The sequence below is a fragment of the Mastigoproctus giganteus genome, chromosome 1, assembly GCF_048544385.1.
Source record: "Mastigoproctus giganteus isolate SK-2022 chromosome 1, ASM4854438v1, whole genome shotgun sequence".
In the NCBI taxonomy this organism is placed as follows: Eukaryota; Metazoa; Arthropoda; class Arachnida; order Uropygi; family Thelyphonidae; genus Mastigoproctus; species Mastigoproctus giganteus.
Window position 1 is genome coordinate 95,711,704 of NC_143575.1, and position 17,691 is coordinate 95,729,394.

Below are 17,691 nucleotides of genomic sequence, written 5' to 3' on the forward strand. Positions count from 1 at the left end.
TAGTTTATTAAAATATTTGAAAATTAGAAACAGAATTTAGCGCAAGCTTCTATGTCCATTAACAACATTTTGTCTTTTATTCCTTCTGTTTATTTTTATTATTTATTATTACATTTTTTTGCTTAATGCCCTTTTCGCTTATTAAATTTATATATTTATATATTCTGCAGTGGATGTTCAAATACGAATGCAATTTCTTACAATAGCTGAATATATTCTTTTGAAACCCGAAAGAGTATAAAACTATAAATCAAAGCTGGGACAGCAACAGGAAATAGGTTAAGCATCTGGGATAGCCCAGCTGTACAAAACGGAAGTTGATTCGTACTCAGCTTGTATTACGTTAGAATAAATAACCTGAATCACGTAGTTTCACACCTTTAATAGTTGAAAATGTACCAGGCCACGCAACAGAGAAGGCTGGCAGTTATAAATCTGACTGGCATTACATTATTCAGCAGAAACTAATAACTCATTTCTTTCATTCTTCAGAGCGAAAACAAACCCAAACATTTTGCTTGCAAAAATATTAATTAAGCAAGAATTTTTATATTTTTAAGCAAAATGTTTGAGTTTGTGTTCACCCTGAAGAATGACATCATTTTTATCAATCATATATGAGAACGGATTCAAAGGTTTAATAAATATTTGTGTGGAAATAACTACTGTTTTAGTAACCGTACTCTTTCTTATGAGGAATATTCCCGTGATTTCTTATGGAGAAAACGTAAAGAATTTTCGTTTTACGTGCATTTCTTTAAGGAACGTATTTGTCTTAATTAAGGAATTCCTGTGCGGTGTTTATAGGGTTGCAAGATCTCCAAAAGCGATAAGCCGCACGTGTGCGATGAAATTTGATTCGAAAGGATTCGAATTAATAGATAGATAGATAGATAGATAGATAAACCGTGTAAGGCTCGTTGAAATAAAAAAAGACCGAGATAAGTTCACCGATGCGTAATTATCCTCTAAGTTTATTCCAATGTCACAGCATTGTATCTCTGGAACCACACAATAATAATAAACAGGATAATTTCATGTGGTGTTACGCCCTCTCTCCTTCACCCCCCCCCCAAAAGTCAAGGTCAAATCTGACCTCTAGAGTTATACTCTCGACCTAGAACACCGCGGTGTGAAAATACGAATCAGTGTTCTTTGCCTTATCACCTGAATGAAAACTACGATGTTTGAGTGCTGCCTTCAGAAGGACGAAGAGGTGGTAGTCACAGGTCAACAGGTCGGTGTTGTAGGCTGAGTGTTGCGGCCTGTACCGCCTCATCAAAATCTTAAGGGCTATACGAGCTTTCGCGTTAAAGCCAAGCAACTTCATACAACGCATTAGTCCTCGTATAGAGTCGCTGTATGACGCCCGACAAGTGGGGGAGGGGTATGTAGTAACTGGACATGCAATTCTTCAAGGGCTTCAAGCCCGGCTATTACATTTTTAGGGTCCGTAGTCTAACGAAGGACCCTTATAATGTCACTCAGTTGTCTGTCTGTCTGTCACAACATTGTATCTCTGGAACCACTCAACCTATTGACTTGAAATTTTGCATGGGTTTGTACATCATGTGGGCCAACATAACGCCATATTGATCGTTGTTGACAAAAATTTGTCTGAGAAATGGAGAGGTAAAATGTGGGGGGGGGACAAAAATGTTGTCGACAACCTATAGCCGTGGTATACACCGTCGGAAAGAGTTCAACGAGTAGGTTTAAAATATAATTTTAAAATATTTTTACCACACTAAGAACCATTCGTGACTACTTCATCCTGAGTGCCCGGCACTCAGTAGTTAACCGATTTATTAAATAATTAAATCCATTTTCAATAATCGGCAAAATCGACAAAACTTAAAATAGTAAAAACGATGTATTAATTTTTTATCTGATTGATTTTTTATGTTACAATTGACTTGTTGCTTTTTAACCTTCATATCTACATATGGGCGCATATGCACACACAAACGCATATACAAAGACAAGGAGAAGGGCGTCACGCACTTCGCACCGGGGCTCGTGTTAGCTCTCGACTTCCCTGATAAGAAATAAATACCACAATTACCCACATTTCTTCTAAGCTTCACTGAACTCTTCGTTACACTGTATTTGCTATCTCTATGACTGCTGTAACCTGAGTATATCCACTACAAATTGCTGATGCAGTCAATATCTTCCAGTAAAAGTTTATTGGAGCATTCAGTAGCTATTTATTGGTTTCTAATCTCGTGGAGCTTCAGAAACAGCAAGGAATTATTCAGTGTTATAGGAAAGTTTTCTGCAACTGATACTGCTAATATTGTACTGCAGGAGTGAAAGACAGAGCCAAGAAATCTTTATTGGTACGCAATAAATGTCATATTATCTTAATCTGTACACTACTGACTATTCCGAATTACGCAGTATATCGAATCTGGTCCATAATAAAATATCGAAAAGCCTCAGAAAGAATGATCTGAAACAGTTCAAACAACCGAATGAATTTAATTATGTCATATAATTACATTTTGCATTGTTTGTGTAGTTTTACTATTATTATTATTATTATTATTATTATATTCTGCTTATTTTATCCTAGATCGCTGCTCTATTTGCTTTGTCATTTGTCAATGCTGCTCCCAAAACCACCACAGAGAGCAGCGCTGCATCCGGCAACGTCCCAAGTACACCCAGGACGGTTTGGAACAGAGCGCTGTGCAATTGCAGTTTATTCCAGTGTCCGAACGTTACTAAAGTTCAAAAGTTATGCAATATGAACAACGGTACTGTAATGACAGGTGGCTATTGTAACTGCTGTCAAATTTGTATGCTGCCAAACAGAGGTAATCCCACTATTTTTTTTTTAATTCCTCTTGTACTTTTATTTTACATACTTAATGTATAGCTATTATTTATTTATTTATTTATTATTATCATTATTTTATTTATTTATGCTTTACTATGGAAAACTGAAGCCTTTCCTGGAAAGAGCACTTTTTTGCTCCCCCTCACCAATCTTGTTGCTCTTCTCTGCACCCCTTCCAACACAAAAAAAAAAAACCAAGCTATTATATATTTAGGCCACCTGAATATAATTAAATTCATCTGTCGTGCTGTGTCTTATGTCTGTTAATTGCGTGTGTTCTATGGTCGATTTGTCTGTTTGCTGGTCGAAAACCACCACTTTTTTGGGGGTTTTCGACTAACTCAGACCACGGAGTGAAAAAAGCCCATTAAAGTTCCTCGCGTCATCGACGAGATTCGAACCCGGGCCTTTTCCACCCGGTTTGGGGAGGACGGTGACGATACCCCTGTGCTACCCGCGCAGACCCCCTTCCAACACAACCAGGTCCTCCGCAAAACGACCTTTCCAGATATACGTGGTACTCAAGATGTGGCCTAACCAATGTCTCATATAAAAGGACAGTCGCCTCCCTATCCCTACTGGAAAAATTCCTCTATTTCATGGACAAAATCCCATGAGCCGTCCTTGCTGCCTGTTCACAAAACTTCATATCTGACTGAACAGTTACCCCTATGTCCTTTTCATTCTCCTCTGCCCCAAGTATGGTACCATACAGTTGGCACACTAACTTGGGATTTCTGCCGCCCATATGAAGCACCTTGTATTTGGTAATATTGAACTTCAGCTGCCACTTCTCAGCCCATCGGCCTAGTTTGTTCAGACCTTATTGCAGCAGCATACTCTGGCTACTGTCATTAACCACATTGCCAACCTTCGTATCAAGCAGAAAACAAAAACAACAACAACAACAATACAGTATAGAAAACAACAATTGGCCCAGCACTGAACCCTAGGGAACTTCACTAATAACATTAGTTCAAGAAGAGCATTAATAATGTCCATTAATAACCACTCTATCTTCTCCCATTAAAACATCCCTTTATCCAGAGCAGTAACTTGTCCTTAATTCCACACTGCTTCAATTTGTATATCAGCCTTTCATGTGCAGCAGTATCAAATGCTCTACTGAAATTCAAGTAATGATGTCAAAATTATTTTTTTGCATCCAATTCCTTTGTTACTGAATCATTGTATCGAATCAAATTGGTCAGACGAGATCGCCCTTTAATATGCTGTGACTACCGTATAACTGAATTCCTGTCTAGATGATCCTGCATTAATTATTTAACCAGTGACTCTATTATTTTCCCTAGAGCAGAAGCTTCCCTTCGATCACCCTTTGTGAATTGAGGATACATTTGCACATATCCAGTCCATAGAGATAGCCTCCTGAATCTAGGGATGTTGTCATTATCATGGCTAAATATTTGCCTACCTCTTTGCTGCCTCCTTTAATATAACTGATAGATCCCATCTACCCAGAGTACCTTTTTTATGTTCATGTCCAACGATTCGTCCTCCACTATTCTCTCAGTTATCATATTAGCTCCCTGCCAGAATTTGACTCACTGCTGGCATCCCAAACCCAAAAAAATTCCTCATGCGTGAATGTAGTCATGGGAAACATGCGTAAAAGATTAGAAGAATGCCTGCACAGAGAACAGAGGTCACCGGGAAAGTATCATCTTCGAGGATTTAAGATTTATAATTTGGAAAATGTAAATTCTTTATTGAGTTTTTAAAATTGCCCGTTTCCCCGCCTCACATTTTTGATAAAGATAGTACTGTATTAATAATATACAAGAGCTTTGATATGCAATAAACATACCAATATCATATTGGTTTCATAACCATAAATTGGTGTCATAACCATACTGGTCTCTTGTTGGATATCGTTAACAGTACCTGGCAGAGAGTCCATGACAGTTATGAAACCAACTTAAAACATGTTTCTCGACAAAATAATTAATAACAGGACTGTCCATTCGTTGATTTATCGTGTTTGTTTCTTGCATACTCATCGATGACTAGGATTGCTGAATCTGTGTGCCAACCTATTTTCGACACGTGTTCGTTGTATGTATTACTATACATGACATGCGTAATAATAACTAAGTGTAACCCTGTAACGCGTGTTCTTGAAAATAAAATGCCATCGCAACTGCCATCACTTCTTCCTCGTGAGTAGCCTTCGCTTATAAATTACCAACATCAAGATGCTGATGCCATGCATGCATATTGAATTTTAATCTCACTTTTTAATGTTCTCTATTCGTCTCGTGATTCCAAGATGTAAAAAATTTCATTGCCTTTTTGTTCTAGTAATGTTATGCTGCTGAGTGATGCATTTTTTTTTCTACTTCTTTTAAATTCGATAAATAAATCTTGAGTTACAGGTTTATTCTTGCATTTCATGTGTGAAAGAAAAAAAAGAAATATTTTTATATCTTATAACGATTGAATTATATACATGCGTATAGGCTTTAAGTATTTTAACAGTTCTTCATGTTGGCATGATTTCCAAGAAAATTGGATTAAATCTGAGCTTTGTTCAATTTATTGAATGACCGAAAGGTTCTAGAACAGATGGATAAGTTAAGAGAACAGTCTACGGAAAGTGGTAGACCGTAAGTTGGGTGTGACAGGATGTGCGCTGTGGGTGGATCTTCTCCCATGCGTGGATTTTGGAATAGAAGCATCAGCTGCAGTTAGAATCTGATTGGTTATATAACTGGTTACATCATCAATAGGTTCTTATGATTATGAAATCTGTTTAGAAGTATATGAGCAGAATAGCCATCCCAGTTCAGATTTTAAAACTTCTAAGTGGATCGTTGATTAGAATTTGGAATTACCCCTGCTTGTAATGAGAAAATAATTGGAAAGTGATCACTGTTAAAGGGATCATGACATACCGACCATGGTTGGAAAGATGGATGGTGAATAAATCGACAAGTCCATTACAGAAGGAGATCCTATAGGTGGTCAACATAATTTGTCTGCGTGCCTTAGAATATGTGGCTTTATGTTCTGTTTTGTATTTTTGAATTTTCTTTCCGGTTTTCCACATTGCACCTGATTTAGAAAAGGCAGAGTGGCTTCCTTTGCAGTTGGGACAAATGGGAGTTGAGGCTGAGCAATTTGTTTGTATATGGTCTTTGGATCCACATATACGACAGATAGTGTCACCTCTGCATGCCTGTCGCCATATTTTTGGCATTTAAAACAAAGCAGGTGATTCGAAATGTATGGCCGAATTCGGCAATTTAAATTACGGGCCCAAGTTACCGGCCCCATAACAGGAGCGGTGCCAACCAGTGATCGCGCGATCAGGAGAGCAGAAGATCAGTACGTTGCTAGCGAGTGTAGCAGTAAGGCTGCAATCTGAGGAGGATTTATAAACGAAATAGTACTCACTCTAGAAGATCGCACTACAGATCACTTGGGAGCTATCGCTGGGCACTCGGGGCCTTTTCACGAGTGTCAATATTTTGGCCGCAATTCAAGGCTTTTTTTTTTCTCTCTCTTTTTTGCGACATTTCTAAGTATTACTTAGAGCGTGCCGCTATATATAGGAGGCTCTAGTATTCGTGTAATAAGTGTTTTTTCTTTTCTTTTTTTTTTCAGTTTGCTATGGCTACCGCACGTAAGTGCAAGTTATCTCCCGACTCCTTTTATGTTTGTAGATATATAGGTTTAAAAGCATAACATCTTTGGTGGCACTAAGTTTTGCAGTGCATATGAAGCCTACTTTGGGATGCCAATCAGAATTTAAAAATAAGTTGTGTGCACCTGATTTCTTCCGCGATAGTTGCATGCCAACATTAGCTGTACGGAGAGAGAGAGAGAGAGAGAGAGAGAGAGAGAGAGAGAGAGAGAGAGAGAGAGAGAGAGAGAGAGAGAGAACTTCAGAAGCTATTATGATAACTGCTACTTTTGTATGGTGAGTATGTATATCAAAGTTTAAAAAGTCTGCAGATCGAAAAGTTGTAGCGTATCCCAACGTATCATCCTCTATGGCTCTAGAGTCATAGAAAGAAGATCTGTTAATTCCCAAACCACATTTTACAGAAAAGTCTACAAAATTGGATGATAAATATAGTGAAAAGGATAACCGGGATTGGAGAACAGGAAATGAGACATCAAAAGCCGGTTCAAGTAAAACCCTACATTTCCCTAATCAGCAAGGATCCCATGGCTACTACGCATGATTCTTGCTGATTAGGAGAAATGTCAGGACGATAATTGGTCAGAATCTACTTGATCCCTATTACACGACTTCTACATACAAAAAATACGTTAAAATACATTTAAAAAAAAAACAAATAGGCAGAATGGTTGATGCTGGATGAAATTTCTAGCAGTTTTTTCCTTGTAGTGAATGACTTTATTTTTAAGAGGAGTGAAAATTGCAAAGAACTAGTTAAAATTGATTGAAAATTATGGAAAAATTAGATGCAATGCTAATCAAGCTCCGTTACTTGCACCCTCACCTGGATTTTGTGAGGTAAAATCTCTCCCAGAAAGGTCCTGGGAGAGATTTTACCAGGACATGCATTCAATGCAGAAGTATCAAAGGTGGGATGAAATGATGGGATGAAGAAATTTACATTTCAAAGACGTTGAAATGTAACTTTTTTAAGAATTTTTTAACAGAAGGAGAGTTTCTACTTTTAAATAGTTTTATCCAAACCAAGCAACGCGTATAATTTAAATCTTCTTTTATGTAATCTTTTCATGCATGTATCATTTAAAATACTGCATCCCACTTCAAATATACAATATTTCCTGCAATTTTTTAACTTGGATTAATGAATTTTTTCCCCCTTTCATCTTAGGTCGCCAATTTCGATGTGGTTTGTTGAAGAGCAGACACGTTCTTATTGCCAATATGACATGCAGTGAAGGCCTGGTATGCGATCACAGACGAAGTATTTGCGTGGCTCCAAATGAAGTGCTTCCAATCTACGGTGGAAACATTAAATGGGATGACGTCTATCAAGAAGTTCAAAAGAGAGGACACGATTAATACCACATCATGAATGATGAACATCGGTACCCTGCAAGCTAATGGGTACAGTACCCCTGCTACATAATATCATTATTCTATTGAACAATGCAATAAATTTATCATATTTAGAAATAATGTTCAAGAATACAAGGTTGTAAGGTTAGATTTATCAGTACAATAAAGGAATTCATGTTTATTCTGTCAAAAACTTTCAACTCTGTGACCAAACACGAAAGACGCCTTGTCTGTTGGCAACCTTCAGTTGTAATTAAACCACGAAAATAACTGAACTCTTTACTATTTGTTAGTGTGGAACATGGCAACTGGATGTATTTCGAGTAACGTATGCAGTCACTCTTCGATAGACACAGTACACTGCCACAAAAAAACGCATATTCCTTAACCTGTCAACTGTTCGCTGTTTAATTTAGCAGTCATAAAATAATTGATAGGATAATCCCCTGCTGCTACAGTAACACGTGCCATGAACCGTGATCCTGCTGATGTTATTTAAGGATGTGCTATGACAGTTAAGTTCCACGGTTGATAAAGGAGGCGGTCGCCTTTAAAAGCTACGGTGTTGTTTTATCGCTTTTAATGTGTAATATTTTTAATCTTATGTGTTTTATTTATATCTATATTTTTTATCGCTTTTAACTCTGCAGTTGTCAGTGCAATCTCCAATTATTCTGGATCAACAATATAAGTGCCATTCCAAAAGTAACACCCCTAACTTTACTTTTTAAGCTATTACTATACAATTTTACTTGTACACTATATTAAGTACAGTACATACGTTATGTAGGCTCTGTTAAACATCTGAATGACATTCATGGAAGCAGCCATGTTTAACGACTGCTACAACAGCACCACCTGTGATAAAACAACTTCATTAGTACAGCAGGATGCTACATGCTTTGCAACTTCTGATTTCTTCGAGTGACCTCACGTTCTCTCTTCTTGGGAAGAAGAAGATCCCTCCATTCATGCAAAATATTCATGAATTTGCAAAAGCGAAGTTCATGAATACGAAGGCTTGCAAAAGCCTTCGTAGTGTAGTTAGCTAAAAGCAAGCTAACGTCCTTCCTTTCTTTGTATCAACTTAATTTGATTTTAGCTACTTTCACAACTGAGGCTTTTGCCAACTCATGTACATTAATGTTTTTTAGCTCTCGTATGCCTGAAGACTATAATTAATTTGGCCATTCATAAGTCAGGGAGCAGTGTTTAAAGTTATTCGAACGTCAGTACTTTCTGTGGAAATCAAACTGAAATTTTATTCTCACACAAACCCGATTTCTTTTAATATCATTGACTTCCATTCGATGGATGACCAAAGCTGATTCCCAATGTTAATATTGTGATATATACACGCACTTCAACATATAACTAAATTAAGACAAAAAACACATAAAGAACTGCTGTAAGCCTACTATATTATTCAAAATATTGAAAATGGGAACAGGGAATTATGTGTTGTATTTCGCCTTGAGTTCAGCTATTATTATTTGGACTGCCAATTGATAAAACCTCTGCAGGTTGCCTGGCCTGTAGTGGGGAACCCTACTTCCGAGATTGGCTATCCATACCCTTAACTGAAACGCCTTTAAGAATTCATCGACGGGACTGACATGTGATGTACCGAGCACGCATGCCTGAACTAGTATGCCTATGTATATGAATCTTTATTGTTACTATATTACACAATATCCCATTGCAGCTGGTACAGCTAAGGGCTTTACAAAATATCAATTATTATGATCTAAAAGCTTTCCTATGACATGATGAAGATAAACAATTATAAATACTTATTTGCACTAAATCATACAGGTATATCTTTTAAATACGTATGAAAAGTATGGTATTAACAATTGTTCAAGAAAAATAAACAATAGAGACAAACTATTTCATGTGAGAAGGTTCAGATTAGTTCACTGATTGCAGAGCCAATCTCTATCTTCAGTTATAATATACAAGTCCTCCCCGAAAAGCAGGATCTGCGACTTCCGCTACACATTTTCCTCTCTGTTCATCCTTGCAGTTGTATATGAGTTCCAATCCACACGTGACAAATGAGGATAGCAGGGGAAAGTCAAGAGCAAACTAGTTTAGCGGACTCCAAAAGTAAAATAAACATTTTTTTGTGAGTGTCTTGACTGGGCAAATGTTTATTTGCCCAGGCAAGATCTTGTAAATATAAAGTAGAAAAATAATAAAATAAATTAAAATGGGAATACGTATTCATAAACAAAATAAGGAAGATTTTTTAAAGACCAAGATAAAATGCGCGATAGCAACTTAATTACAAAAGGTGTCCTTCAAGTGACATCTGAGCGTTTTCTTTTCTGATGCTCTGCTATCGAGGTGTTGCTGTTAGTAAATAAAGGATGACTTGGCACTTGGAAACAAGTTCGATATGAATGGAGTGTTGTAATGGATGATTATTTGCAACTTCAAAATAACTGCGCACCTTAGCAACAGAAGAAACATTTTTTGCGTCTGTACTGCAGAACACTGGCCCCTTTTCCACTACTAAACTCGGTTTTTCAAAAAGAATAGAGGTGTTTATAGGTTGTTTACAATATACACCGATAAGTTAAGGTCATTGGGTGTGAGTATACTTTGTCTATAAATTGTATATATTAAATGATCCTTTTGTCTGTATTATGGGATGAAATACTCAAGTGACTTTACACTAATCCTCAGTAGGAAAGAAAGCGCAAGGTGGCAGTGTCTTATAAGGAGCCTCCTCACAAAATAAGGCCAAGAACTACTCTATGGTTACTGCGCAGACTGTACTGCCAGAATTTGATTACTGGCTTAATCAGTCTGCATGGGTAGCACAGTGGCATCTCGTCACCGTCCTCCCCACACCGGGTGGAAAAGACCTGGGTTCGAATCCCGTCGATGACGCGAGGAACTTTAATGGGCTTTTTTCACTCCGTGGCTGAGTTAGTCGGTCTCAGGCGTAGATATCAAAGTTTTTCTCCCAGAAACTGTGGTTTTTCGTCCAGCAAAACAGACAAATTGACCATAGAACACACGCAATTTACAGACATAATACACAATGCACGGCAGATGAATTTAATTATTCGGGTGGCCTAAATATAATAGTTTGTTTTGTTTTGTGGTTTAATCAAACATAACTTGCTTATTTCTGTTTCTGCTCCATACCATAATTCTTGCTATTGGGAGCTTAATCTATTAGGCACACCTGCCTGTTGTCTCTATAGGAGACTAGGATTATTCTGGGGTATTCGCAGAATCAGACAGTTCATTATCTCAGATCCCACTTTAGTCTGGAATCCAGCAGAAGTGGCTGTCAAATGTGTATCAAAAAGGAGGGGGGGGGAGAGAGCATCTGCTAAACCCCGGGACAACACTGCATGAGGATTATACTCAGGATCTTTCGAATGAGTAGAGTTGAGTCGAGTTGATTTAGATTTTTGTGGCGCAAAAACAGCAAGGTTATAGTGCGCCATCGAATGAGCAGAAATTGCTTGATGAACACACCGACGGCGTTACTTTTGTAACAATAAACTTTCGGCAATAAAATGGCGAATTTTTAAATTTACACGCAGAGATATACACTGCTCTAACGTTAACATCCGGACACTCCTCCACGAATGGGGAAACAGGTCCTGTGTATGCAACACGTCACAGAACTTGCTATAAATATGCACAGTGGGCTTCGAACAGAAAATTGCAAAAGTGGGCATGCAAAATGACACGTTCAACAGAATTACCTCAACAGTTCAACAGAATTGATCGCGTCAACAAATACTAGACGCCGATTAACATGGTGTAAGGAGAGCGAATCCTGGACAGTAGAGTAGTGGAAAACAGTCCTATGGACCGACAGTCGAGGTTCGCACTCTACCAGTCTGATGGCCGTTCTCGGGTGTAGCGAATGCCAGGGAAACAGTTCCTTCCTGATTGCATCCTCCCAACAATAAAGTTTGGTGGAGGCAGTGGCATGGTATGGGGCTCCTTTCATGGTATGGCTTGGGCCCATTACTCATTATCGACAAAACCATGAATGCTGTGCAATACCAGGACAGCCTTGACAATTATGCACTTCCACTTCCAACATTATGGCAATACTTCAGGGAAGGCCATACCTGTATCAGCTAGATAACGCGCCATGCCATACTGCTCGTGTCGTAACAGAGTGGTTTGAGGACATGGGTGTGGAAAAGTTGGATTGACCAGCCCAGAGAGATCTGAACCCTATCGAGCATCTTTGGGATGTATTGGATCGTCGGGTACGTGCACGTTGAGATCGCACAAAGATCAAGGCCGAACTGGTAGCTGCGTTAAAGGCCGAGTGGGGAACATGTCACCTGATATTTATAAAAAGTATTTTTTTTTTTTTTTTTTTTGACTAAAGGCAGGTGTCCGGATATTAATGGTAGGGCAGTGTAAGATTTAGGAACAGTCCTGATTATACCTCATTTTCTCATGAAGAATCCGTATACGCTTTTAATAATTGGAAATTTTAATGGCGTCAAAAGATTAATTCTATTTGCCACTGTTGTATACACCCTGCATTCACGGGAAATCTTCTCATATATGTTACTATCTAAGATAACGGCAGCAGATCCCACAGCGTATAAAGTTAACCACATAGAGGACACTGTTCACATTTGGAGAAAGTTGTTCACTAATATAACTAACTCTGATATCAAAAAGGGCAACAGTTAAAACTCAAGCTTCAGCAGCTCCCTCCCCTTTACGAAAAGGTCGACAGAGAGAGTTCCGTATCCAGATAATTATCTGCATTTTTGGCAGGTTACAAACTCCGTGATTACAAGACGGTTTTAATGACATTCGTGATTTGGTTTCATGATCAGAAACTCCGGGGATTAGAAAATTTTTGCAGATAATTCCGCAAATGTTTGCTACAGAGTAATGGCAATTACCGTTTGATATACAATTGAGCATCCATTTTGTTTTAGGCTAGGGAAACAAAATGGTCCCAGAGTCGCGAAAAATTTCTTTTCTGTAATGTAAATGTTCTGATTTTACGAAATTTTAAACGTACTTGTTTACCCAGCAATTTTTATCATCACCATTTTCAGAAAATCATTTTCAATATCCTCTGGAAAATCGGTTGCACGCGTAGGTCAACCAAGAGTTGATTCTAAGAAGAAAATTATGACAGTTGGGCATCTGTTTCTCTTCGTTCTCTTCCATCTACACAGGCTGACCAATTTAATTTTCGGAATGGCAGCGCGACCGTAAAACCACTCAAGTTTTTGCGAACTGCAGATAGATGGCAGGAGAGTGTATGCCCAAGAATACTCTGATACAATAGCAAGTTCTGACATTTCAGGCAGTTTCAAGTGACCGTAAAAAAACAAAACAAACTGTTGTATGAACCATTTTGCGAGCTTCATAATGGAAGATTTGAAGAATGAACTACGTTTTGTTATTCGCTATCCTGTCGACATGGTACGAGTACTATATAAAATGTGAGAGAAATGCCAGAAGTTTGCGGAAAAGGAAACTGCAGTTTTCAAGTGGCACACGCGTAATGAAGAAAGTTGAGAATTCTATGGCCATAACGACCACTTTCAAAGACTTATCAAGAAATGACTTCCACCAGCACTTCTACCAGTGGATTTATCGATGGTGGAAGAGTACACACTTCGAAGATTATTTCGAAAAGGAGGGAACACAGGCAGACCTCAGCGACGAAGGTTAAAATTAAGATAGGGCCACTCCATGAATTTAATGACCGACCTGTGTATAAGCGATCTTAGTGGTGCAGATCTTGAATGTACCCATTGTGTCAGAATGTATACACTGAATGTACGCACTGTCTGAAGAGTACCTTCCTGTGGGCTAAAAGGAAAAATTCAAACTTGGACAGATAATCTGCTTTACAATCGACATTGGTCTTGCTGAAGGATGCGATGCGATTTTTATTACTATTTAGTCGAACTTCTGTAATTGAGAATTTTGTTCTTTACAACATAACATATTCAAAAATTAGGCGGTTAACTTCATACCGTGCAATTGATAAAGTATTAAAATTTTTCCAAGTATCTTTCCGAAGAATAACCATCTAAATTTATTATAAAAATTTTTGAATAACCATTAATTGAAACTTACTTCCATGTTATGCATAGTGTGCTTCGCATTCCATTAGCAATTACTCAAAACTGAATGTTCCAAAAATATCATAACTCAGGCCATGAGGAGTTGCATGCACCAGCGGTCGAAATGTTTAAATTAAGCATTGAAGAAATTATTTTATTCCATTAAATGCTTGCAAAATTTTAAGTGATTACTCGCCTGAGACCGAATAACTCAGACAGAGTGCGAAAAGGTTTTTTGGTTTGTTTGGTTTTATTGGCGCATTAGCTACTAAGGCTATAATGCGCCAAACTAAAGTCATATATAAAAATTTCAATTTTCACTGACCTAATTACTTAGGCCAGCATGTCAGTATATAAAATAACAAAGGTATAAAATGTAGAAAAGATAAATCAATAAAGAAATAACATAACATGTAAATATTAAATACAAGTAAAAACCTTTATTGATTTAAAATAACTAAAAATAGCAAACACATGGTCATTGTCGGATAACATCTGACTGAGTGTATACGGCTCAGTGAGATGATTAAAAACGCCAGAACGGATATTGCTAAAATCTGGACAGTCGATTAAAAGGTGTCTAATCGATAAAATTGTGCCACAAGACTCACACATAGGAGGGTCATCAGCCCTCAGCAGAAAAGAATGTGTCAAATGACTATGTCCTATGCGGGTCCGGGCAAGAACAACTTCCTCCTTACGATTCCTGCGCAGACTAGACTGCCACGGTTCAATTACAGGCTTTATACGATATAATTTATTCGCAGTCTGTCTATTCCACGAATCCTGCCATTGGGAGTGTATGTTTTGGTGTATTATTTGCCTGTAGTCTGTATAGGGGACTGACAGGCAGCGATTATTATTGGGGATTGCTGATTTGGCTGCGGTGTCAGCCAAATCATTTCCCCTAATCCCAATGTGGCTGAGAATCCAGCAGAAGCGGATGTCATATTCGCGTTCACGGAGAACGTGAATCTTCGCTGAATGCTAGACAGGACTGGATGAGGATTATACCTCACAGATATTAAAGCCTGTAACATGCTAAGAGAGTCGGAATATAAAATGAACCGTTGGTATTGGCATTTACTAATATGATCCAAGGCTAACTCTACAGCGTGCAGCTCTGCAGTAAATATGCTGCATTCGGAGGGATCTGCTCCGATGTAGTGCTGTCTGTGAAGACAGCAGCAGATCCCACATATGATTCTGACTTCGAACCGTCTGTGTAGACTGGCGCGAAGTCGGGATATTCAGTTCGGTGTGCTGAATGAACCTGCAAGTAGATACATGATGGCGAGTCCGACTTTCCCCAGTTTCTAAGCGACAAGTCGCATGCCGGGACACGAGCATGCCAGGGTGGAAAGGGTTGTTTGATGTTTGGGCAACCTTGTCTACCTTGATATTAAGTTCTTTGAGTAGCTCTTGGAAACGAATACCAAAAGGACGATTGGCAGTCTTACGAGTATTGCATAAATTTTCCCATCGTGGCTCAAAAACGAATGGCCACGTAGGATGGTCTGGCAGGGATTTCAGTTTTAAAGCATACTTTAAAGACAACTGCTTACGTCGAAGCGATAACGGTGGTTCGTTTGCTTCGACGTATAAGCTCTGGACAGGAGATGTGCGATATGCTCCAGTAGCAATACGTAGGGCCTGATGATGGACGGGGTCCAGCCAGCGCAGGACACTGTCTCTGGCTGAGGAATATACCTGGGACCCATAGTCTAATTTGGATCGCACAAGTGCACGGTAAAGCCGTAGAAGGGTGCATCGGTCTGCACCCCAAGATAAGGAGGAGAGCGAGCGGAGAATATTAAGGGCTCTTGTGCACTTTGTGCGGAGTTGACGAATGTGATCCAAAAAGTTCAATATTTTATCGAATATGAGTCCCAAGAATTTTGTGTTCGCTGCTACTGGAATAGCATTTTGTCCGAGCCTTAATTCAGGTTCAGGATGAAGATTACGCTTGCGACAAAAGTGTACGCAAACGGTCTTCTCCGGCGAGAACCTGAATCCATTAGCAAGTGCCCAGGAATTCAGACTATCGATGGCTTTCTGCAGTTGTCTTTCAATAACCCTCATGTTGCATGACTGACAAAAAATGCTAAAGTCATCAACATAGAGGGCACTGTTTACAGTTGGAGGAAGTTGTTCTGTGATGGAATTTATTTTTATGGCAAAAAGCGTGACACTTAATACTGATCCTTGTGGTACTCCCTCCTCTTGGCTAAAGGAGGGAGAGAGTGAGGATCCCACACGAACTTGGAACGAACGATTGGCTAAAAATGTTTGAATAAAAAGGGGAAGATGCCCTCTAAGGCCTAGGCTATGTAAATCTTTTAAAATGCCAAATCTCCAAGTTGTGTCATACGCTTTTTCCACGTCAAAGAACACCGACACCAAGTGTTCGCGTTTTAGGAAAGCATCCCGGATGGATGCTTCAATCTAATAAGATGGTCCAAAGTGGACCGGTTCCTTCGGAAGCCGCACTGGATGTTGGAGCGAAGGTCATTTGATTCTAGATACCATATTAAACGAGAATTAACCATTCTCTCCAGGATTTTGCACAGACAGCTAGTCAGAGCAATAGGACGATAATTGGTGGTGACTTTTGGATCCTTTCCTGGCTTAGGGAAGGCAAGAACGATTGCCTTTCGCCAGGAGTCCGGAAACTGCCCTTCAGTAAAGATTCTGTTATACAGAAGGAGCAGACAATCCATAGATTTTGGTGAGAGATGTTTAGTCATTTCATAATGGATGCTATCTGGTCCAACGGCACTTGCTTTGGAAAGAGTGAGGGCTCTTTCCAGTTCCTGAATAGTGAAATCCCCATTGTAGGGATAAATGTTCTTAGATTTAAAGCTAAGTGCCTGTTTTTCGATTTTATATTTCAGGACCAGAAACTCTGGGGAATACGAAGATGTTGCAGAGATGTTAGAGAATGTTTCCCCAAGAGAATTAGCTATTGCAGTTGGATCTGCAATAGCGCATCCATTATAATCTAGGATTGAAGAAGGGTGGGATGTATATTTTCCTTTCATTTTCCGGATTTTATCCCAGACTACCTTAGAGTTGGTAGACTGGTTAATAGATGATGTAAAACGGATCCACGATTCCTTTTGACTCTGACGACGGATGTAGCGTGCTTTGGCTCGTGCACGTTTGAAGGTTATAAGGTTGTTCGTGGTAGGATATCGGTGAAATATCCCCCATGCTTTGTTTTGAGCCTTTTTTTGCTGCTGTGCATTGTGAATTCCACCAAGGTTTGGGAAATGGTGGAAATCGGGCAGATGTTTTTGGAACAGCATTCGCAGCTGCTTGGACAATATTTTCTGTGATGTACTTGACTGCATCATTGATAGGCTCTTGACTGACTGTGCTAAGATCAAAATTTGCCTGATGTTGGAAGGCAGTCCAGTCAGCCTGATCAATCTTCCACCGTGGTAACCTGAAGGGAAGACATGGTCTCCCACTGTGTAACGAGGTTATCACAGGGAAGTGATCGCTTCCGTATGGATTCTCCTCCACTTCCCAAGTGAGTGAAGGGAGTACAGAAGGGGAGCAGATAGAGAGATCAATGGCAGAAAAAGTACGGGTAGGCATGTGGAAGAAGGTGTTTGTTCCAGTATTTAGAAGGGAAAGGTCATTGTCATTGAGCACTACCCCACAGGGTGTTATGTCCATTCATATCCCCGAGAAGTAAGAAAGGAGGAGGCAACTGCGTTAGAAGA

At 39.1% G+C, this 17,691-nt stretch overlaps 1 protein-coding gene across 1 annotated transcript; it reads left to right on the top strand.

Annotated features, from left to right (window-relative positions):
• The first annotated feature begins 1,176 nt into the window (after positions 1-1,176).
• Positions 1,177-7,929, top strand: LOC150091014 (uncharacterized). Its single transcript, XM_090381148.1, has 3 exons — positions 1,177-1,237; positions 2,579-2,822; positions 7,684-7,929. The coding sequence occupies exons 1-3, from the start codon at positions 1,184-1,186 to the stop codon at positions 7,872-7,874; spliced, it is 489 nt and encodes a 162-aa protein (XP_090237274.1). The 5' UTR covers positions 1,177-1,183; the 3' UTR covers positions 7,875-7,929.
• The last annotated feature ends 9,762 nt before the right edge of the window (positions 7,930-17,691 follow it).